Raw genomic sequence first — 25,623 nt, 5'->3', positions numbered from 1 at the left:
TTTAGTTCTATTTGATTTATTGAATTTTCAAAGATTCATAACATATATGTATATATATATATATATTATATATATATATATATATATATATATATATATATATATATATATTAAATTTCATGTAAGAGAAATATATCAAAAAATGAAAAATATTAAAAATGAAAAAAAAATATATATATAATTATTATAATACTAATCAGTGTTTAAAATCAGTTGAAGTGCTTGCTTTTTAAATAATATATTTTTGGAAGATGCTAATTTTAAATGTTTTTAATGATGTTATTATACAAACTCGGGTCAAAATTTACAAAATTCTGCGTACACTACTGACCGAGTCATATGCCTTTTTGAAATCTATGAATAACTAATGTCCTGTGTCCTATTACTCCCATTCTTTCTCAAATATCTGTCGAATACAAAAAATCTGATAAATAGTCGATCTACAGATTGATGATCCCCAATAATTTCATCTACATAAGGAGTTAATCTTCTCAAAAGAATATTGAACAAAATTTTGTATGACAATAAATTGATATTCCTCAAAAGTTACTACAGTTAGCCATTTCCCCCATCTTAAAGATAGGTAGGTATATTATATACAGTGCGGTTCAAAAGTCACTCATATTTTCTGCCACAACTAAATGGAAGTGTTTTTATAAGAACGCTCTGACACATCAAACACTATATTTTAAAATACACCTTTTCACAAAAACAAGCCATTCTTGATATCATTGCTGTGCGAGTTGTGACGTCAACGGAAACATTTTCAATTACACACTGTATTTTTCTATATACGATCTGAAAAATTTTATTATTCTCCATGGTTACACAAGCTATCGAAAGTTTTATACAACAAACGTTGCTATGGTAACAAAATAAATAATTCAAATAAATGTGTTACAGAAGCAAATGTTCAATGTTGCCCATTTACGATCTGGCAGAATAAATTCCTGTTTAACACTTTCAGTGACTGTTGGTGGTATTTCTCTACACTCCACTCGTATTCATATTTTCAATTCATCAATATCAGTAAGCTTCGTAGCAAATACCTTACATTTCAAATAACCCCGTAGGAAGTAATCGAGAGGGAGAAAATCCGGCGATCTTGCAGGTCACTCTACAAATTCTCTTCTTCCGACCCATCTATTAGGAAACACTTTATTTAGATATTTCCGTATAGGAGCAGCATAATGAAGAGGAGCCCCACCTTGCTTATACCAGATGGAATCATTAGGCAAGTCTTAATAGATTTCAAAATTTATTTCTTAATAGATTTCAAATTTTTTTAAATTTTCTAAGGCATTTGGCAATGTTACTTCTCGCCATTTCGTGTCTGTTGTTTCTTCATAGTTCCCCTTTGGGAAAGAAACCAAGAACATGAGGGAGAGTTTCATTCTCGTTGCAGTGACGGCTCTTACCTGGAACATTACAATTCATTGTTATAGAATTCGCCCATTGGGAAGATGAAAGGTCTTTTTCGGTGGAAATTTAGAAGTTTTGACTATTCGGAAAATTGTGACACCACTACCACGATGTGGATGTTTTTCCATATCTCTAACTGCTGGTTCCGAAGAATCCGTACGTTAGGCTACTCACCAGGAGTGTAGTCAGGACTTCTTAAACTGCTATTGATTTACTGTTTGAAATTTCTTGTTCTAGAGTCACATCTGTATACTCATTACAACCAAATACAGCATTCAACTTTTCCTAACCGCTTTGTTGATTATATAATCGGTTTAGACGGCTGTGAAACCTTGACCATAAATAAAACAGGCTGTAATTCCATGGATATTTATTTCTAAATGGTTCTGGATTCAGGTGACTGTGAAATTGCGATATTGTAACCTCTCCAACTTGAAATTTTATTTAATGTAAATTTGTATTATGTAGAAAAAACATTGTATGATAAACATTCGTAAAATTATCCTTTTGGCATGAATGTAAAATTTGTGAAACGAGGCGAAATCAAAAAGTGAACCTTTACGAACCTGTAATTATCATAAATAACTGTTAACTGTCTATGTTTTAAACTATTTTTACAGTTGTATCAGATATTCTTTCTACATGTTATGACGTAATACTTTTATTATCATGAACTGCTAAAATAGCCGTGTCATCTACAGGAGATGATAATGAATGGGGAACTGTGTAAAGCGTTGGTGTTATAAGGAGGGGAAAACGGATGATCTCAAAGAAAATCCCTCACACGTTGTCTTTATCCACCACAAATATAACTCCGTTATTACCGAGGTTTGAACTGGAATACGTGGTCATCATACGCCATTGCTTTCTCCCTTTACTTTTTACCTCTCATACATTCCCATTATCTTAATAATTATTTTACATTATCCTCACCTTCAATTTCATGCACTTGTTAGGCTTTTGGCACTTGGAAATGAACTTGCCTGCGGTTAAAGCTATTGTGCCAAGTTTAAAATTCGCATTCAACGCTCCCACGTCCAGTGCTGTTACGTTAATGTTAAAAAATTGCATTACTGGCGGCGTGACGCAATGGAATTGCCTAAAGTCCTGTCACACGTGAAGTAGCGAATGATGCGTTGTCAGCGACCGAGGCCCTGCTGGCAGAGCTCGTCACACGCCATTACGAGCAGTGCAGACTTTCTTTTGTTGTCCAAGTACACCTGCCCACGAGGTCCACGTCAGTTTAACTTGATTTTGGGTACGGTTCTTCATATTACATCAACATCACGTTTACTACTACTATTACTACTACTATAATAATAATAATAATAATAATAATAATAATAATAATAATAATAATAATAATAACAATAATAATAATAATAATAATAATAATAATAATAATTCGTAGTATTTATTTATTTATTTAACCTGGTAGAGATAAGGCCGTCAGGCCTTCTCTGCCCCTCTACCAGGAGATTCCAACTACAATATCAACAATAAAATTACAATTAGTATTAAATTTACAATTACAATTACAAATAATATTACAATTAGTATTAAATTTACAATTACAATAAAATCAAAGTACGAAAAGATTACCTGAATAATTAAAGCTAGATAATTTATCATAGAGAAACAAAGAATATTTTATATTTACTGAATTACAAATTAAATCTAGAATAACAAAATTGTATAGTGATGAAATTACTGAATATTGAAATATTTTGTGATAGATTAAAGAAACTATTTACAAGTAATCAATTACTGACCAAGTACCTAGTAAGTTTTCGTTTGAATTCAATTTTATTTCGACAGTCCCTGATGCTAGCAGGTAGCGAATTCCAGAGTCTTGGCAGGGCTATTGTGAAAGAAGATGAGTATGAGGAGGTGCGATGGGATGGTATTGTTAGTATTGTTTCATGACGAGAGCGTGTGTTCAGATTATGGTGGGAAGAATCTGAACACACGCTCTCGTCATGAAACAATACTAACAATAATAATAATAATAATAATAATAATAATAATAGCAATAATAATAATAATAATATTCATTCATTCATTCATACATTCATTCATTTTATTCCATTAGATCTTACATGAGCACTGAAGCTTTAAGATGTGGAACAAGTCAAAATTTTACAATATTACAATTACAATTTTTACAAATTGTTAAAGTTTTACAATTTAGTAATTTTCTACAATTTTTACAATTTTGTGCAATTTTTTACAATATTTTGGCGAGATGTAGTGAGATGAGGTGAGGTCCGAGGATTCGCCAAAAGATTACCCGGCTTGCCTTTTGGTTGGGGAAACCCTCGGAAAAACCCAACCAGGTAATCAAATTAAAGAGGGGTCATCAAATCAAAGGGGGTAATCAAATCAAAGGGGTCGATGCCGAGGACTCGCCATAGACCATACGACTTCAGTCCCACGGCTGGGGAAAACCTCGGAAGAAACCATTCAATGAGAGCAAAAGGGAGATCCAACCCAAGCCCGAACGCAGCTCCGGATCAGCAGCCCAGCGAGTCTGCCGACTGAGCTACATCGATGGCTCTACTAAAAATATACAATACATAGCCAATCAGATTATTAAATTTACAAACGCAAACACAATAATAATAATAATAATAATAATAATAATAATAATAATAATAATAATAATAATAATAATCAGCTCTTTTCTTTAGGAGGAAAAGATGATGGAACTCTGAGTAGAATGTAAATTATAGCGAACGGGGAGAAGATTAATGTCTAGTGTACGGGAATTTGTTGTTTTTAAAAACTTCAAACATGGTAAACGATGGGGATACTAAAGAAAATTGGTGTGGATTGGAGAGAGAGAAGACAGTTCAGTAATCTTTATATCAAAAAACGACTCAAAGTCAGGATAGGAGATGAAATGTCAGAAGGAAGTGAAATTGGGAGAGGAGTACGTCGAGGATGTCTTTTACCACCTACCCTGTTCAACATCTACTTGGAGGATTTAGTGAAGAACTGTTTTCAGAACATGGGAGGAGTGATAGTAGGAGGAAGAACGATAAAGTGTATAAGATTTACTGATGATATGGCGTTGTTATCAGAAGAGGAAATGATACTAAAGGATATCCTACTGGAGCTAAATGACAGCTGTGAGCAGTATGGGATGGAGTTAGATGTAAATAAGACGAAGAGCATGGTCACAGGAAGAAAAATGCAGAAGATAAACGTGCGAATTCTAAATGAGGCAGTAGAGCAAGTGGACAGCTTCAAAAACTTGGGGTGTACTATAAGCAGTAGCATGAGCTGCTGTCAAAGGAGGATAGCAATGGCCAAGGAACCTTTTAACAGAAAAAGGAGCATCTTCTGCGGACTCCGAAAAAAGAACTAAGGAAGAGACTAGTGAAGTACTTTGTATGGAGTGTGGCATTATATGGAGCAGAAACATGGACATTACGACGAAGTGAAGAGAAGCAAGTAGAAACATTTGAAATATGGATATGGAGAAGAATGGAACGTGTGAAGTGGAGAGATAGAATAAGAAACGAAGCTGTGTTGGAAAGAGTTGATGAAGAAAGAATGATGCTGAAACTGATCAGGAAGAGGAAAAGGAATTGGTTGGGTCACCGGCTGAGAAGAAACTGCCACTGAAGGATGCAGTGGAAGCATTTGGTGAGCGGGAGAAGATTTTAGAAAGGAACTAAGTCAAAACTTGCCACTTTTATTTTTACTAATGAAATGATTAATACTTTCAAGGCGCACTAATTGGCAGAGAAAAACGCTTAGTCAAACCTCTCCCTGTATCTTTAACATCAAGTTGATGTTTATATACGGCGCTGGTTCACTGGTATTTATTCATAAAATAAGTTTCTTTTGCACTCCTGAAAAGTACCATATTTTGACTTAGTTTCTTTCTAAAATGTGCGATTCATATGGAACACATGAGGAAACGAAGAGGAAGGCAGAAAATGGGTAGGAAAGATGGGAGAAAGCTGGGTTTGAAGTGAAAGACTGCCCTTGGGCAGAACACTAAATGAATGAATGAACTTCCTTTTCGTCCAACTTTAAGACATTCAAGGCTTAAGCGAAGTTCAAGAAAGAATATAATTTTTACCACATTTTCCGGTTCTATAATGAAAAATACAACAAAAAGTGTTTTCCCAGAAACAAAGGACTGATAATAATAATAATAATAATAATAATAATAATAATAATAATAATACTTACTTACTGCCTTTTAAGGAACTCGGAAGTTCATTGCCGCCCTCAAATAAGCCCACCATTGGTCCCTATCCTGAACAAGATTAATCCAGTCTCTATCATCATATCCCACCTCCCTCAAATCAATTTTAATATTATCTTCCCATCTACGTCTCGACCACCCTAAAGGTCTTTTTCCCTCCAGCCTCCCAACTAACACTCTATATGCATTTCTGGATTCGCCCATACGTGCTACATGCCCTGCTCATCTCAAACGTCTGGATTTAATGTTCCTAATTATGTCAGGTGAAGAATACAATGCGTGCAACTCTGAGTTTTGTAACTTTCTCCATTGTCCTGTAACTTCATCCCTTTAAGCCCCAAATACTTTTCTAAAAACCTTATTCTCAAACACCCTTAATCTCTGTTACTCTCTCAAAGTCAGAGACCAAGTTTCACAACCATACAGAACAACCGGTAATAGCTATAACTGTTTTATAAATTCTACCTTTCAGATTTTTTGACAACAGACTAGATGACAAAAGCTTCTCAACCGAATAATAACACGCATTTCCCATATTTATCCTTCGAAGAGGTGGAAAAATTCAAGCATCTTGGAGCAACAGTAACAAATATAAATGACACTCGGGAGGAAATTAAACGCAGAATAAATATGGGAAATGCGTGTTATTATTTAGTTGAGAAGCTCTTATCATCCAGTCTGCTGTCAAAAAATCTGAAAGTTAGAATTTATAAAACAGTTATATTACCTGTTCTTCTGTATGGTTTTGAAACTTGGACTCTCACTCTGAGAGAGGAACATAGGTTAAGGGTGTTTGAGAATAAGGTGCTTAGGAAAATATTTGGGGCTAAGAGGGATGAAGTTACAGGAGAATGGAGAAAGTTACACAACGCAGAACTGCACGCATTGTATTCTTCACCTGACATAATTAGGAACATTAAATCCAGACGTTTCAGATGGGCAGGGCATGTAGCACGTATGGGCGAATCCAGAAATCCAGTGTTAGTTGAGAGATCGGAGGGAAAAAGACATTTAAGGAGGCCGAGACGTAGATGGGAGGATAATATTAAAATGGATTTGACGGAGGTGGGATATGATGATAGAGACTGGATTAATCTTGCACAGGATAGGGACCAATATGTGAGTGTGGCAATGAACTTGCGGGTTCCTTAAAAGCCAGTAAGTAAGTAAGTAAGTAAGTAAGTAAGTAAGTAAGTAAGTAAGTAAGTAAGTAAGTAAGTAATAATAATAATAATAAAAATTATAATGATAATAATAATAATAAAAATAATAATACTTACTTACAGGCTTTTAAGGAACCCGGAGGTTCATTGTCGCCCACACATAAGCCCGCCATAGGTCCCTATCCTGAGCAAGATTAATCCAGTCTCTATCATCATATCCCACCTCCCACAAATACATTTTAATATTATCTTCTCATCTACGTCTTGGCCTCCCTAAAGGTCTTTTTTCCTCCGGCCTCCCAACTAACATTCTATATGCATTTCTGGATTCGCCCATACGTGCTACATGCCCTGCCCATCTCAAACGTCTGGATTTAATGTTCCTAATTACGTCAGGTGACGAATACAATGCGTGCATCTCTGCGTTGTGTAACTTTCTCCATTCTCCTGTAACTTCATCCCTCTTAGCCCCAAATATTTTCATAAGAACCTTATTCTCAAACACCCTTATTCTCTGTTCCTCTCTCAAAGTGAGAGACCAAGTTTCACAGCCAAACAGAACAACCGGTAATATAACTGTTTTATAAATTCTAACTTTCAGGTTTTTTGACAGCAGACTATATGACAAAAGCTTCTCAATCGAATAATAACACGCATTTCCCATATTTATTCTGCGTTTAATTTCCTCCCGAGTGTCATTTATATTTTTTACTGTTGCTCCAAGGTATTTCGAAGGATAAATCTCCAATTTTTATACATAGTTCCATTTCGTACGATATTCTGGTCACGAGACATAATAATAATAATAATAATAATAATAATAATAATAATATTATTATTATTATTATTATTATTAGGAGAAAATACACAAATGATTAGGGAAAACACGGAAATTTTACTTGAAGCAAGTAAAGCGATCGGTTTGGAAGTAAATCCCGAAAAGACAAAGTATATGATTATGTCTCGTGACCAGAATATTGTACGAAATGGAAATATAAAAATTGGAGATTTATCCTTCGAAGAGGTGTAAAAATTCAAATATCTTGGAGCAACAGTAACAAATATAAAGTAAATGACACTCGGGAGGAAATTAAACGCAGAATAAATATGGGAAATGCGTGTTATTATTCGGTTGAGAAGCTCTTATCATCCAGTCTGCTGTCCAAAAATCTGAAAGTTCAGAATTTATAAAACAGTTATATTACCGGTTCTTCTGTATGGTTGAGAAACTTGGACTCTGACTCTGAGAGAGGAACATAGGTTAAGGGTGTTTGAGAATAAGGTGCTTAGGAAAATATTTGGGGCTAAGCGGGATTAAGTTACAGGAGAATGGAGAAAGTTACACAACGCAGAACTGCACGCATTGTATTCTTCACCTGACATAATTAGGAACATTAAATCCAGACGTTTGAGATGGGCAGGGCATGTAGCACGTATGGGCGAATCCAGAAATGCATATAGAGTGTTAGTTGAGAAACCGGAGGGAAAAGACCTTTAGGGAGGCTGAGACGTAGATGGGAGGATAATATTAAAATGGATTTGAGGGAGGTGGGATATGATGATAGAGACTGGATTTATCTTGCACAGGATAGGGACCGATGGCGGGCTTATGTGAGGACGGCAATGAACTTCCGAGTTCCTTAAAAGCCAGTAAGTAAGTATTATTATTATTATTATTATTATTATTATTATTATTATTATTATTATTTATTTATTTGTTGAATATCTATATGCACATTTGCTGCTACACGCCACCAGTTAAGTGTAATAAAAATATTCTAGTTACACAGTGAAGAACTATAGTGCTATGATTTAATCAGGGAATGTTTGTTTTCTTTAAGCCATCGATAATTTTTATGATAGCGAACAATGATCCGTGCATGACTTTCGAGTCTGCCACTCAGAATAATCGAGGACTCCATTATCACGCCTAGAGTGATTTAGGTCTGTTTTATATGGAGTCGCACTCCTGGCTGCTCTCAGACCCCTAGGACACTACGTCCCTCCTTTCATCACTTCCCGTAAGCTTGTTCACTTCTCGCCTCTTCTTGTTAGACGCGGGAGGACGTAGACACAGACGTGCGTACACTCAGGGCCTAGTAAAACTGACATTGGGAACAGATTTATACTGAAAAACAAGAATAATTTGCAGCCGCCAAATTACTCTTCAAGGAACGACCACTCATATAAATTGAGGTAAAGAAGGCAGAGGACGGACACTGGAAAGTTTTCTTTTCTCAATCGTACTATCAGGGACTGGAATGCTTTACGTTTGCAGACTTACTAAAGGCTTTACCAACAACCAAAAATGTATTTAAAAATAAGCTTAAGGACTTTACTTACTTACTTACAAATGGCTTTTAAGGAACCCGAAGGTTCATTGCCGCCCTCATATAAGCCCGCCATTGATCCCTATCCTGTGCAAGATTAATCCAGTCTCTATCATCATATCCCACCTCCCTCAAATCCATTTTAATATTATCCTCCCATCTACGTCTCGGCCTCCCTAAAGATCTTTTTCCCTCCGGTCTCCCAACTAACACTCTATATACATTTCTGGATTCGCCCATACGTGCTACATGCCCTGCCCACCTCAAACGTCTAGATTTAATGTTCCTAATTATGTCAGGTGAACAATACAATGCGTGCAGTTCTGTGTTGTGTAACTTTCTCCATTCTCCTGGAACTTCATCTCGCTTAGCCCCAAATATTTTCCTAAGCACCTTATTCTCAAATACCCTTAACCTATGTTCCTCTCTCAGAGTGAGAGTCCAAATTTCACAACCATACAGAAGAACCGGTAATATAACTGTTTTATAAATTCTAACTTTCATTTTTGGACAGCAGACTGGATGATAAGAGCTTCTCAACCGAATAATAACACGCATTTCCCATATTTATTCTGCGTTTAATTTTAAGGACTTTACTAATAGACGATAATTATACACAGTATTTAAAGAGTGTAAATGATATGTTGTTATTGAAGTGTTGTATCAGTGAAGAATTATGTTGTGTCAGGGAAGTGTGTTGTATCAGTGAAGAAGTATGTCGTGTCAGTGAAATGTGTTGTGTAAGTGAAAAGAGTTCCTGTCAGTGAAGCTTTATAGTTTATAGTGGCAGTGCAAAGTATTTGAACAGTGAAATGTTTTTGAAGTGTTAGTGAAATCAGGATAGAATCAGTGAAATGTGTCGTAGTTCCAGTGCAGTGAGTGAGTTGACAGCGAAATGAGTGTAATGTTGAAAGGTACTTGTGCAGATATCAACATATCATACTCGTGGGTTTTAGTTCGATCTTAGTTTTAAGATAAAAATTAGATTTATTTCAAATGTTATTTTAAGTGATCGTTTCATTTAATTTAGGATATTCCCAATTATTATTATTATTATTATTATTATTATTATTATTATTATTATTATTATTAATTATTGTTGGTATTAATTATTAGTAATGGATTTGAGGGAGGTGGGGTGTGATGATAGAGACTGGATTAATCTTGCATAGGATAGGAACCGATGGCGGGCTTATGTGAGGGCGGCAATGAACCTTCGGGTTCCTTAAAAGCCATTTGTAAGTAAGTATTAATTATTAGTATTATTATTAATTGTATTTTTATTAATAGTTTATTATTGTCATTATTGAGTGTAATTAGTTACCACTGCCACCGGGTATATACCCATTGCAGTGTGAATAAATACATACACATACACAGATTTCATAGACACCAGCCATGGGCATTCGTGATACTACGATGTAGCATTAATGAAGGAATTGCAGCTTAATTACCTCCGACAAACTAAACTGTTTCTCTGTTTTAACACAGGTCAAATACGAAAATCTAGATGACTACGTTCGGTTTCGCATATTTTTATGAGGAGTTTTTCTTCGTTCCGCAATCTCCTAATTTGAGATTCTACGACCCTGTTACCAGTGCCGTATTTAGGCCTAGGCAACCTAGGCACTTGCCTAGGGCTGCAATTTTCATGGGGGCGGCATTTTCTTTCTCTTTCTCTTCCTGTTTTTTTCCCCACTTTTTTTTTCATTTTCATTTTACAGTGAAGTTTGTTTTTAAAACACTTGTTGTCCACACCTGTGAAGTAACGGTCAGCGCGTCTGGCCGCGAAGCCAGGTGGCCCGGGTTCGAATCCCGGTCGGCGCAAGTTACCAGGTTGAGGTTTTTTCCGGGGTTTTCCCTCAACCCAATACGAGCAAATGGTGGGTAATTTTCGGTGCTGGACCCCGGACTCATTTCACCGGCATTATCACCTTCATTTCATTCAGATGCAAAATAACCTAGATGTTGATACAGCGTCGTAAAATAACCCAATAAAAAAATAAAACACTTGTTGGTAAATATTTTCTGAAGTTTGTTCTTCAACACCTTGTGAAAGTTGGATAATTTTATCACAGGTGAAATACGAAAATCTAAACGTGAATTAGAGAAAGGCTGATGACTATGTTCGGTTTCACATATTTTTATGAGGAGTTTTTCTTCGTTCCGCAATCTCTGAATTTGAGATTCTACGTCACTGTTGCCAGTGCCGGATTTAGGTCTAGGCAACCGAGGCACTTGCCTAGGGAGGAAATTTTCATGGGGCCGGAATTTTCTTTCTCTTTCTCTTCCGTTTTTTCTTTCCCCCACTTTTTTTTTTCATTTTCATTTTCCAGTGAAGTTTGTTTTTAAAACACTTTCTGGTAAATATTTTCCGAAGTTTGTTCTTCAACACCTTGTAAAAGTTGGATATTGTTTTGTTACCGCAGTGTCGTGGTCATGGCGAGAGTAAAAGAAAAGTGTGTAGCTGCACAGTTATATTTAAATGCCGGCATCACGTTATTGTACTATGAAACTGCTTGTATAAACAAGAATGCAGTGTTGAAATTCAAATTATTGCCTCAATAGTAACCAGAACTCTGCTACATTTCCAATTCAGTATATCGTCAACAATACTATTTAATCACTTTCTAGCATGTGTATTATACAGTGCGATCTAAAAGTCCTTCCGCAGCGCTATTAGTTTTAGTAACCCTAGAACACAATCTTGTAGAAAGTTGGCACTCCCCCATTCATTCCGGTTTGACAACCTCACACCCTCAATCCATCATATACTTAGCGGCCAGTGTTGCCACTTGTATTATCTACCAAATACACTTGAATTCTCTGCCTAGTGGATTGTTGGCTACACAAGCACTGCGGAGAAACTTCTCGATCACAATGTATAATTCGATATGAAAGGTTTATTCTGCAATGAGTAATTTATTTTTAAACTTACTTATACTTTCTATCGAAGTAAGAAGTACCACCAACAAAACCAATCCTTAAAAATAAATCACAGCTTGTCTTTCAAAAAATCAATTTTGTTTCAGAAATGAAAAAGTTTGAATATATTTCTTTGCATCAAGTCTGATGTGCTTCGTCAGATCGACTTTGATGACATCATCAATGCTTTCTCTGTGAAGAAAGTTCCAAGGAAATATTTAGAATTTACAAGTAAGATGTACCGGTATGTATTTTGATTGCAATAATTTATTGTTTCTGAATTGTAATATTTCATTTAAAACTAATTTAAACTAAACATATCCTGCATAATAGCTACTCATAAACTGTTACTGAGAGTTGGGGGCGGCAAATTTTAGCACTTCTAGGAGCGCGCTCATTGCAGACCATTATTTAAACAAAAGAAAATACTGACTGCAGTGAATCTTTATATATTTCAATGTTTACTTAGGGTTAAAAAGGGAATAGATAACTACAGTAGTGGACGAGATATACATAATTGTAATAGGCATATCAGGTCCAGTTATCTTCTATTTGAACTAGGAGTTAGATTGAATAAATCAAAGTCAATGTCTCTAAAATTATTCAACAAACTATCTGACCCTACTTTCGCACCTCGTTTAAAGGCTATAAATGCTCTCACTAAACATGTCTGTTCTAGGATATCCATGCTTTAAATGAAAACAGATCACGACTAAGATTTTCTATGTGTTCTAAAACCAGTTACGTAAACCACAGTTGGTGTCATTTATTTGCAAACTTTCCGAAACTACCACCATTATATTCATGACACATTGTGTAATATCTCACATCTACACTCAATAAAATTCAATAATCAAATCTAACTTTCGTTACCTGTTTAAATCAGCAAAACCGATAAACAGCGGCCTGTGATTTCAGCGTGCATGACATACATTAACCCCTGGCCCTGCAGATGAAGGACTCGTCACATCCCTCACACCCCTGTGACCTGAACTCTGTGACGTATTTATCGTGGGACGAAAACCAGAGAGAGAAAATAATTTGCAGTCTGAAGTACTTGACTCTGTCGTTGACCCCACAAAGCGCTGCACTTGTGCGATAGAGTTGTGCTTTGCTTCCTTTCAAGCCACACAGAGTTTACCCTGGCAGTCAGTTCAATATTTGCCTTGCCTCCCCCTCTCACTGCTTCATAACATTTATAGGACTGCAGAAGTTTTGAGAGTAACATCCTTTTGTAATCAACTGGGATTTCGTTCTACGGTAGTTGTTACCAATTATTTCTCAAGTGCTACAACTCTATCTCCCCCACCCTCGTCAGTAGCTGTCAGCAGTTGCAAGCCGACTCTGAAAGACACTACCATTACATGTCCTACAAAACATACCTCCAGTTTATGTCTTCCATTTATCCACTACTCGTTCATTCATCTGCACACAGCTATTTTCTCAGACATTGGCTATTAATTCATTCAATCATCTATGTTTCCATCCGATATATACATACATTTATTCTTCCGTCCTTCAAAACATCTATTTTACCATCACTAAGGACCTCCCAAATAATACATTCATAAATTTATAAATCCAAATTTTTATTCATCTATACATCTTTCGAAACATTCATTTATCTATAAACCTTTCAATCATCCACTCATCTATTAATACTTCCAACAACTCAACCATCTGACCATCAATCCAAATATTCACCTCTCTATGTATAATTCCAACAATCCGTCCTTCTATCCTTCATGCCAACCACACATTTATCTATAAATCCAAACGCGCATCAATATATACATCATACCAGTTATCCATTAATATATTAATACATCCCAACCATCCACCGATACATTAATTCAACCACTCATCATTCCGACCTTAAATTGATATATAAACCTATCTCTCCAACCATTCAGCTATCTATTCATCATTCCAACACATTAATTCATCTACTCATGCTAACAAACAAACATTCATCGTTCTATCCATAATTCCAATGGTCCATCCATCACTTCACTTATTCATCCTTCTAATCAAGCATGGCAAGCATGGATGGAGCATGGAGGGCACTTCACTTTATTATGAGAATCTTGAGAAAGGCTAGCCCCAAATCGAAGGAAATAGCATATCTAACGTTAGTGCGACCGTTAATGGAATACGGAACTACATGTTGGGATCCCTACAGAATATATCAGGTAAATTCCTTAGAAAGAATCCAGTATAGGGCAGCTAAATTTGTTAAAGGTAAAAGAAAAGATGGACACGATACGATAAAAAAACTTAAAGGGAAACTTTGGAAAACAGACGTAGGAAAACTAGAATAACATCATTGTATAGAGCACATCTAGGTCAGAAAGCATGGGTAGACATAACGGCTCGGTTAGAAAAGCCAACGTACTATGGTAGGAACGATCATGATTTTAAAATCAAATGTAGGAAACAGAAAACGGATGTAGGTAAATTCTCATTTTTAAATAGAACTATAAATGATTGGAATGACCTACCTGCAGCGGTCTTTGAGGGCTGTCCTTCCTTAAGGAGATTCAAGAATAACTTAAAAAGTTGTGTATAAAGTGCAAATTAAAATTAAGGTGACATTTAACATTTAATTTTTTTAAGGTAACATGTATTTATTTAGCCTGACGAGTTACTCCCATGGTTTGAATTGTAAATTATTTAAAAATAGCGTGTAAGAGGGCCTTAGACTTAGCTTAAATTTAGTTCTGTTTATAAGTATGCATAAGGGTGTAATTATTTGTCTTATTTGAACTGTTGTATCAGTGAAGCGAGGTGAGTCAGTGAAGTTATGGCTTTACAGTGCAGTGAATAGTTCCGATCAGTGGTAATTTATAGCGTCAATGAAATGTGTTCTATAGTGTCAGTGAAATTTGTTATAGAGTGTCAGTGAAATGTGTCCTAATGTATCAGTGAAATGCGTCATAGTGCCACTACAGTGAGTCAGATGAGAGTAAAGTGAAAGACTATTGAAACTTATGTAGGGCCTACACATATGTAGGTTGTATTGTAAAATTAGGTATGTTATGTCTTATTATTCATTGTAATTACTGTGTTAAATTGTATTGTGTATTGTATAATTGTATTTGTATTGTATAATTGTATTATGAATTGTTTATCATTTTATTGTGTATTGTTTATATTGTGTATACCACTGCCACCGGGTGCTTGCCCACTTGCAGTGTAAATAAATAAACACACGCACATTTATTCTTCCGTCCTTCAAAACATCTATTTTACGATCGTTTCAACCATCCATTCTACTAAGGATCTTCCAAATAATTCACTCATAAATTTATAAATCCAACTTTCTATTCATCTATGCATCTTTCCAAACATTCATTCATCTATAAGCCTTTCAATCATCCACTCACCTATCAATACTTCCAACAACTCAACCATCTGTCCATCAATCCAAATATTCATCTCTCTACGTATAATTCCAACAATCCGTCCTATCCTTCATGCCAACCACACGTATTTGTCTATAAATCCAACCGTGCATCAATCTATTCATCATATCAGTCATCCATTAATATATTAATCCACCCCAACCATCCATCGATACATCAATTCATTCACTCATCATTCCGACCATAAATTGCTATATATCCACCCATCCCTCCAACCATTCATATATCTATTCACCTTTCCAACACATTCATTCATCTACTCATACTAACAAACATTCATCCCTCTATCCATAATTCCAATGGTCCATCCATCGCTTCATTTATTCATCCTTCCAATAATCTACCTATTAATCTTTTCAATTATCAATTCATCCATCATCAATCGATCCAATCCATCCATCAATCCAAACATCCATCCCTCTATGTATAATTCTAACAATCCATCCTTCTATCCTTCATTTCAACCACCCATTTATCTACACATCCATTGATCCAATCCTTTCATCAATCTAAACTTCCATCCCACTATGTACGATTTCAACAATCCATCCTTCTATCCTTCATTCCAACCACCCATTTATCTATGCATCCAACCGCCCATTTATTTATTATTTCAATCACCCATTAATATAATAATCCATCCCAACCATCGATATGACATCATCCATCCACTCATCATTCCGACCTTAAATTGATATATGCACCCATCCCTCTAACCATTCATTCATCATAATCTATCTATCATTTCAACAAATTCATTCATCTACTCATACTACCAAACATTCATCGCTCTATCCATAATTCCAATGATCCATCCATCCATTCAACCCTCCATTTAATCATCCTTCCAATCATCTACGTATTCATCTTTTCAATTATCAATTTATCCATCCATCCAAACCATCCATCCAACTATCCACCCACCTATCTATCTATACTTCTAACAACCATTCATCCTTCCAACCACACAGACATCTATCATTCTAATGAACCATTCATCCATCCATCCTCCCAACCACTATCCAACTATGTACTCATAATTATCTTTCTAATCAATCAATCAATCATTCATTCCGCCAACCATCCATTCATATACCTCCTTCTAGCCATTCATTCATTCATTCATTCATTCATTCATTCATTTATTCATTCATCCACATATGGTCGTTGTTCCTGCAATAACTCGTATGTGACATATTTATCGATTTTCAGATTTTTGCTTTCTTAAATAACTTAAATAAGTGATAAAAGCAAATAATAAAATCTCCTATATGTAATCACATTTCTTTGTTTCGAAAATGTAAGAATTCACGATTGCCTATGTACCACTGCCACAGAACGAATAAATGTCGTTTTTCTTCCTAGTCAAAAAAATTTATATTTTGCACATAGCAGTTATTGCAGGAACAACGACGATATCATTCTAATCAACCACTCATCTAGCCATCCTCCCAACCACCTAGCCATCTCTCTATCTTTCTAACCATCTACCTACATTTCTAATTAAACACTCATCTATCCGTTTTCCCTACCATCAAGGCATCTATCTATCCTTTTAATAAACTATTCATCCACCAATTCTTCTTATCATCCATTCATCTCTCTGTCTTTCTAACCATTTAATCCTTCTAATAAACCATTCATTCATCCATACTCCCAACCATTCATTATTTATCCTTGTAACCATTACTTAATTAATTCATTCATTCGTTAGTACATTCATTCATTAACCCATTCATTCGTTCGTTCATTCATTCATCCAACCTTTCATCCATTAATCTATTCTTCAATCCATCAATATGTATATAGGGGAGACTCGGGCAAAACGAATAACCTGGGCAATTAGAATAATGCCTATTTCTTAGAAACGCCAACAGGTAGCGCTTTCTGCTATGTTCGGGAAGAATCCCTACGAGATTTTGCTCCTGGAACTGACTTGTCGTCATTCTAGCTAGTAAGAGAAGAAGTCAGCGTGTGTTTGAAGAAAATTGACTGCTTTCTTAAAATATTTCAAGATAAGAGAAACATATGTGCAACATACAGTACTGCAGAAACTCTTTGTTATGTGATAGTAATATATAGGCGATAGAATTAGTTCTTAAATACCGAACTTACGAAGAAGATTATTGACGTTTATGTTTGTATAACCTTAAATGAAAAGCGAAGTGAATAGGGCAAAGTGGATAACTTATCCACTGTATAAGTGTCAGCTGTATTTTTGTATATATTTGTCTACTGTAATAAAGCGTGTTAGATCACTTTACATAGTGGAGGCATTAAGTCACACTAATTAAATTATAAATCAGCAACACTGATCTTCATTTTTACTTAAAAGGGTCGTAATGTGTTTTCAGATGGTTTAATTTTTCAAGAGGAAGACGGAGCAAGCCAAATGGTCGGAAGAAGACATGAAGAAAGCACTTGAAGAAATAAAATCTTCCAATCAGTGGTTCTGCTATCTGGACATGTAACCATAATGTGTTGTTGATGACGGTTTTGCTCCAGATAAACTTACAGATCGCCCACTTGAGACAGAAATCAGTGAAACGACAGTTGGCTCAGATTTGACAAATTCTGCGGTGTCAGCTTCTTCAGCGGCTGAAGAAACAGTTAATGCTCACTCAGAATCAACCACATCTGTGATGTCGACATCTTCAGAGATTGACGAAATATTTAATACATCAATTACACTCATTAACATCGTGTTTATGTGTTGATTTACTTTTATTATCAGTGAATAGAAATTAAATAGAAAGGTGAAAATGTTACAGGGATATTCACTTTGCCCGGGTTAATTATTCGCTTTGTCCGGGTACCCGGGCAAAGCGAATAATTAACTATATTTTCTTTCTCAAATCATATCACTCTCCGTAGGTACGAGAAACGAATTGCTGTTTTGTAGGTATGTGGACAACATATGTCACAACCAAAATCATGAAGTTTTTATTTCGGGAGGACCAAAATATAGCCTGTGGCATTGTTTATTCTTAGCTTATCCGCTTTGCCCAGGTTTCCCCTACGTATTATTACAGGGATTAGCATTTATCTTTCATATATCCATTGATCCATTCGCTTTCCAATCCATCTATACTTAAATCCATCTGCTCATTCTTATATCTATCCATCCGAATTTTATTAAACCATAAATATATCTACCCATCTTTCCAACCATCGCATAGACCAAATCCAATAATACACCTATTCATTAATCCATGTCTCCATTTTCTATGCATGAAACTATCCTCAATTCATTAATCAATCCAGCCATCTACCCATCCATCCATCAATACATCCATCTTTTCATTTGTTCATCGATCCATTCTCCCAAATGTTCATTTCTTCCTCCATCCATCCATCTATCTTCTTATCTGTTTCTCATCAGGGATTGTTAGTAATTGTAACACGATCATGAACTCGAAGGATGCATCGCGTTTTGCATGCTTCTATCGTGCAAGACAGTTAACATATTGTATGCTTAATGTTATAACTTTTGCGAGCCATATTTCAGTGAATGTTCGCGCTTTAATTAAACGTGAATTTGAGACGTGAAGACAGCAAACTTCAGTAGTTGCAGTGAAACGTTTGTAATATAAACGTGAGAGATAAGGAGAGAGGACAGCGAAACTGTAATCCTCATTCCAGAAACGTTTTCTAATAATTAATCTTTTCAAGACCTTCCTGTATAATTTCTCTTCTTCTACGTTTCAGCTTTTTTTTTGTTTCTTTTCTTACTTCTGCATCTTTCTTAGTTACAAAATTCCATTCATTCTATTTCCTCCAGTTTGGATATTTTTGTCCAATTAATTCTATTTTGAGGAGGAACATTTCATCTTCCTATAACAAGAAGAATCGAAGATAATTCTGAAGAGCAGAACGTCGTTAAGAAGGGAGGAGTTTGAAGAGAGAGTTACTACCTATTCCACACCGTCTGCTTATATCAGGGACGTGATGTCGAAACCTAATGACCTATTAACTGGGAGGTATTATAAAATGTTAGTGTGTCACAAAATAAACTTCCCTAAAGTCTCTAAACTTTCTCCCGTCACCGCTCACGCCTCTAAATCATATAGACTTAATTACAGTGTTTAAATACTTACTGCACGTAATAATTCAAAATTTCTAAAAGCAAACGACCGTCAGATCTCGTCTCTATAATCTAGTTTCTTCTTAAATTAGTTTCACAGATTCAGTTTCGCGTTTATGCTAATTTGAGAGCGTTATAAATGATGAGTGAAATTTGCTATATGACGTTCTTCAAAACAACTTCTCTCACGGCTATAACATTTAATTCTATAGGAGTTCTAGCACTGAAGTACTGCAAGAGGATACACACATTCAATCACAAACATATGACAAATGCACGGAATAGGAAAGAGGAACACCAAAAAAGAAAACGTTTTAAAGTGAAAACAACTTATGCAACAGCACGGGTAACAGAATGTTTAACAGAATAGAATATTTTACTTTCTTCTACTCAACCAGCTTATTCAATATAATTAGAGATACATATTTACATTATAAATATGTACTATACCGTACACTAAAGATTCTATATCAATAACCTTGAGTAAAATTTTAATGAATAGTCTGTGTTTACTTAATTTCAGGTGAATTCTATACGAAAAAGTAATAATTTATGACCTAATGTAATTTAATTCAATCTATATGCAATGTGTAAAGAATTATAATTAAGTTGAGATAGCTAGCTGATTAAATAATGAGAATAATTAATATAACAGTAGTTTACTAGGACTATGTTAGAGAGAAAAATATAAATCTAAAATATATTGATAAAATATATTTTATACAATAATGAAAAACTGTAAATTTAAAATTTATATATTCTTATTGTGCTGTAGGCATAAGACAAATTGTATTATATACTTCTTAATTAAAATCAGGAATCCGCCCTTGAGCACGAGTTCTACTTTTTCAGGCGTGAGCAAAAGTTTCATATGTTTATATTATATTTTATGCTCGACCATGCCGAAATGTAGTAATTATACACCTGGTAGCAGTCCTTTAAGGCAAGTCATTAAAGTACACCTATTCATTAAAGTTCAGGTTTTCGATTATTCTCGGATATGCAATCGAAAGACAACGAGGGAAACGTCACGGAGGCTGGAAATCCAATACTGTTATGTTCTATTGCTATAATAATTAGCGTTAATTGCAAATAATATTCAAATAAATTCAATTTGTCATGTCGTTTTTCAATTCTAAATAAATTTCCAGGTTATATCAAAATTAGTTCATGTTATTCTTTACATTACATCAAGGTCAATGACATTATTGTTCCTCGGAAAAAATCAATACTTTCGCGTCTGCGCACATCTCACAATATATATGAGCTATGCACAAGGTCACTTCCGATCTTCAGTCAGATACAGATAAAATGAATACTTCTGAATAACTTCAAGTTAGAAATATGGTCGAGCATAAAATGTCGTATGAAACTTGCCTATAATGGTAATTAAGATGCTCGTATGAAAATTATGAAACTCGCTTGCGCTCGTTTCATAAACAATCATACTCGCGTCTTAATTACTATCATTATAGGCTCGTTGCATAATGTACTATTATGTTATAATTGTTAGCAAAATAAATACATAATAGTACATTATGCAACGAGCCTATAATGATAGTAATTAAGACGCGAGTATGATTGTTTATGAAACGAGCGCAAGCGAGTTTCATAATTTTCATACGAACTTATTAATTACCATTATAGACGAGTTTCATACATTCTGTATATTTAAATAAATAAATAAATAAATAAATAAATAAATAAATAAATAAATAAAATTTTAGGATTAGTTGAATATTGTTTGAGCTTGTGACAAGTTGTATCGCTGGTTTTAAGTGTTTATCTTCGTGTTAATTTACGCTTTCTCAGAATGAAAAAATTTCGTCGTGCGTGTGTAAATTCGACGGACAGCTTTTGTTATGCATGTGGAGAATTTATGGCAAAATCGCAGCGTCGGCCTTTATCAGATAAGTTAAAACAAGCATATTATTGCTATTTAGAATGCAATGTGTGTGATGATGACAAATCATGGGCTCACCATGTGTGCTGCATAACATATTACTCAAAATTGATAAAATGGATGGAGAGAAGAATCGAAGTATGCCGTTTGTAGTTCCAATGATCTGGCGTGAACCGATAAGCCATGCTGAAGACTGTTATTTCTGTTTAACAAAGATTATGGGATTTTCAAAGAAAACAAAATCTAAAATTGAATATCCTAATGTTCCATCTGCAATAAGACCTGTATCACATGAACCAAAACTCCCTATTCCTAATCCACCTTCGCAATTGGAAGAACTGGTTCTTCCAATAGAACAAACAGATGACTTGGCTCAACCATCAACATCCTCTGATTCGTCCTCTAGTCCAGAACATCATAAAGAACCCCATTTAATTCAACAATATGAACTGAACGACTTAACAAGAGATCTTAATCTCACTAAACAACAAACTGAGATTTTAGGGCTAGCAACAGATAGGCCTACTAAAATTTCATTGTACAGGAAGAGACACGAACGGTTTTCGAAGTATTTTGTAATGAAGAATTCTATGTGCGTGTGTAAATAAAGACGGCTTAATGGAAGAACTAGGATTTCAATACATCCCAGAAGAATGGAAGTTATTCATAGATTCTTCCAAAATAAGTTTAAAAGCAGTGTTATTGCACAATGGAAACACTAAACCATCAATTCCAGTGGCGTATTCAATGGATATGAAGGAAACTTATACAAATTTGTCAGTGTTACTAGATGTAATCCAATATAAAACATACTGCTGGGAACTCTGCGGAGATTTGAAAATTGTCGCGTTATTGCTCGGACTTCAGGGTGGATTCACAAAATACTCTTGCTTTCTCTGTTTTTGGGATAGTAAAGCGACTGAAAAACACTATATAGTGAAAGATTGGCCTCCCAGAGAAAGCTATGTCCCAGGAGAACATAATATCAAGTATGTCCCTTTAGTAAAACCGGAAAAATTACTGCTTCCTTCTTTACATATCAAGCTCGGTTTAGTAAAGAAATTCGTTAAAAGCTATGGATAAAAATGGAGAAGATTTTGCATATGTAAGGAATATGTTTCCGAAACTCTGTGAAGCTAAAGTGAAAGAGGGAATTTTCGTTGTCCCTCAAATTAGGAAACTTTTGAAAGATGAGAGTTTCAAAAAAAATTAAGTGTTGAGGAACTAGAAGCTTGGAATGCCTTTGGAAGTGTTGTTAGTGGGTTTTTAGGTAATAATGAAGCTACAATTAACAACAGCTTGTACAAGAACTCCTGCATAGTTACCAGAAGCTTGGTTGTCGAATGTCTTTGAAAATACACTTCCTACATTCCCATCTGGGCTTTTTCCCAGAGAACTTAGGAGCTGTAAGCGATGAACAAGGGGAAAGGTTTCATCAAGTTATACACAGATGGAACAACGATATCGAGGAAAGTGGGTTTCTAATATGATGGGAGATTACTATTGGTTTTTGTTCGGAGAAGGCGACTCAAACTACAAGAGGAAAAAATAACTGTAAGTAACTAAATATATTTCTTAAAAATCTAGCTTGAAGTCTGTATATGGTTGTTTATTTTAATATAGGGCTCCTAAGTTATTTGATTTGAGATTTTACTCAATGTAATTTATAAATCTTAAAAAATTATAGTTCAATTGATGCAGTTTTAAATTAATAAAATAAAAGCATATTTTGATGGGAAAAAAGGAATATAATGCTCCTTTTCCTTATTGTAATTATTATTTATTAAGCGTTATTATTTTTCTGTGAAACGTCAGTGTATTTTGTGTATAAATTTTGTATCTTAGGAATTTATTTATTTTCACTGTTGTAATTACGTATTTTGAAATGCGCGAGAACGTTTTTTTAAATCAAAATACTTCCCCTTCTGTCACACAAAAATGTTACGTGTTACAGATTTTTCGCTGTCATTTTCGTAATCAGCAGGGTCGATTTAGTAAAAATCAGCTGATTTCATTTCTGTGACAGACAAAAAGTTAAAATTTGTTGACTAGTGATTATTGGAGGAAGACTCCGCTTCCAGCGCAGCGGTGAGGTAAGTAACCTCCCTCAGCGGAGTTTTGCTAATTGTTGTCCTTTAATAGAAATCCGAACCCTAGTAATAATGAAGAGGCTGACAGTTGCCTTACCTGATGATGAACACCGAGATGGGGTACTCGGGGCGCGGGTGCAGGAACACGGGGATGTGCAGACGCGACAGCGGGTAGAGCGGCGCGTGCGGCACCATCATGGTCAGCAGGTCGTCGGATCGCAGCTCGCGGTAGGCGGAGCGCGCCGGCACGAGCGGCACCGCGGCGAGTGGCGTCATGGGCTGGATCTGCACGCGGGGGATACAGCCGCCGTCGTCCTTGCCGTCGCCGTCCGTGCCCGTCCGGGGTTCCAACACCGAATACGCCACCTGCACCAGCCTCTGCGGCGTCTTCACGGGTTTGGCGCGCCCCGTGTTATCCGGGGGCGGCAGCGGAGCCCACCAGGTGGCGGGGATCGTCACCTGCGCCAGACACACCCCGTCCTCCCCGTCAGGACTGCAGGCCGCTGTAAGGGCTGGTCGCTCGCCTAGCGTAGCGTGCAGCACGATGCAGACTCTTTGATGGTTCCTCAACAGCAGCTGCCTACGGCCGCCAGGGTCCGACCCTGTGTGGAAGAGAACCCTCAGTACCGGTGAGTCCCGCGGGATCTCAGAGCGGACGATATGGGCACTCATATCCAGGTGATGGGACGCCGACGCCGTCAGGTCCATGTCCAACAGTATCGACGTCGTCGCGGTGGAGTTGGTGGTGTGCAGCTGGGGTTTCTCGGGCAGGGGCAGGGAGTCCAAAGGGTCTGGCACTATGTACCGTGCAGGCACTGTCTGTTTGGTGGAGAAGGGGCCGTACGTGGCACGAATCGAGATTGGTTGAGATGTCTGAAATACCGTGAACCGGTCCACGCTCAACACTGAAGAACTGGCGCCGCTGCTGCTGCTTCCTGGGGTGCTGGTGCCGGGAAGGGTACCGCCGCGCGAGCCGGGAGGGGTTCCCATGCCGCCCGCCGCCCCGGCGAGGTCGGCCACGGCCGGGTAGTACTGCCTCGGAGTGTGCTTCAGGAAGAAACCGCCGTCCTTGTTCTCGAAATGCACCTCCACAGTGCCCGCGACCCCTGCAAGGAAGAAATATAATAATTTTACTCTAGTCATGCGTAATGGTTACACATTTATCCTTTACTTCAATGCTAATAATTGAGGAGCTGGCGAACAGAAAGCAACATGGCTGCAAAATTTCAAAATGGAGATAACACATGGCAAGGGTACTTTACTTCCTCATGGGGAATAGAGAATACGACCAAAAGATTGGCTTTCAGGTGAGGCTCCCTGGAAAGCAGATTTGAATAATTTCAAGGAAAAAATTGTTCCGAGGCCGGGTATCGACCTCGGGACCTCTGGTTGTACGTACCAGCGCTCTACCAACTGAGCTACCCGATGTGCACTCGATGTGGGTCTCTGGCGTTTCGTCAGCCCACGCGAGTTGTGTGGATATAAAGGGAAAAGTTGAGACGGTGTCGGGTAGAGATCCCAGGTAGCTCAGTTGGTAGAGTGCTGGTACGTTCAACCAAAGGTCCCGGGATCGATACCCGGTCCCGGAACAATTTTTCCCTTGAAATTATTCAAAAGATTGGCTTGTTCCTCTTAGAGGCGAGAAAGATTAGAACTTCAACTGTTGAAATTTGTGACACGAACTGAGGAAGGGATAATGGTATCTACCCAACTGTACACTTTTCTGTCTGTTTTAGGTTAGGATATATTATATAATGTGTTTTGTTGTGCCATTTTCATCTTAATATGTGTGTTCGTTTAGAGAGTAGTTGGATATAATCATAGGCGAGGGGGGTGAAACCTATAAAGTAGGATTTGTTTTGGGTACAAAGCACGTACGGTCAGAAGACCCTTGTATTGTATTTTAGAGAAAATTATGATAATATAAAATCTATATGTATAATATTACTCAATAAATCTATCTATCTATCTATCTATCTATCTATCTATCTATCTATCTATCTATCTATCTATCTATCTATCTATCTATCTATCTATCTATCTATCTATCTATCTATCT

The 25,623-nt window shown here is 36.4% G+C and overlaps 1 protein-coding gene across 1 annotated transcript in view; it reads right to left on the bottom strand.

Moving 5' to 3' along the window:
* dtn (transmembrane protein 132C dtn) overlaps nt 1–24,707 on the bottom strand; it is a 520,213-nt gene extending 495,506 nt beyond the window's left edge. The window contains exon 1 of the mRNA XM_069848687.1: nt 23,662–24,707. Coding sequence (XP_069704788.1) covers nt 23,662–24,707 — 1,046 coding nt within the window. The remainder of the gene's footprint in view (nt 1–23,661) is intronic.
* Nucleotides 24,708–25,623: the final 916 nt, after the last annotated feature.

The sequence above is a fragment of the Periplaneta americana genome, chromosome 15, assembly GCF_040183065.1.
Source record: "Periplaneta americana isolate PAMFEO1 chromosome 15, P.americana_PAMFEO1_priV1, whole genome shotgun sequence".
NCBI classification, from domain to species: Eukaryota; Metazoa; Arthropoda; class Insecta; order Blattodea; family Blattidae; genus Periplaneta; species Periplaneta americana.
The sequence above is the reverse complement of the archived record's forward strand: the minus strand, read 5'-3'. Positions and strand labels throughout refer to the sequence as shown.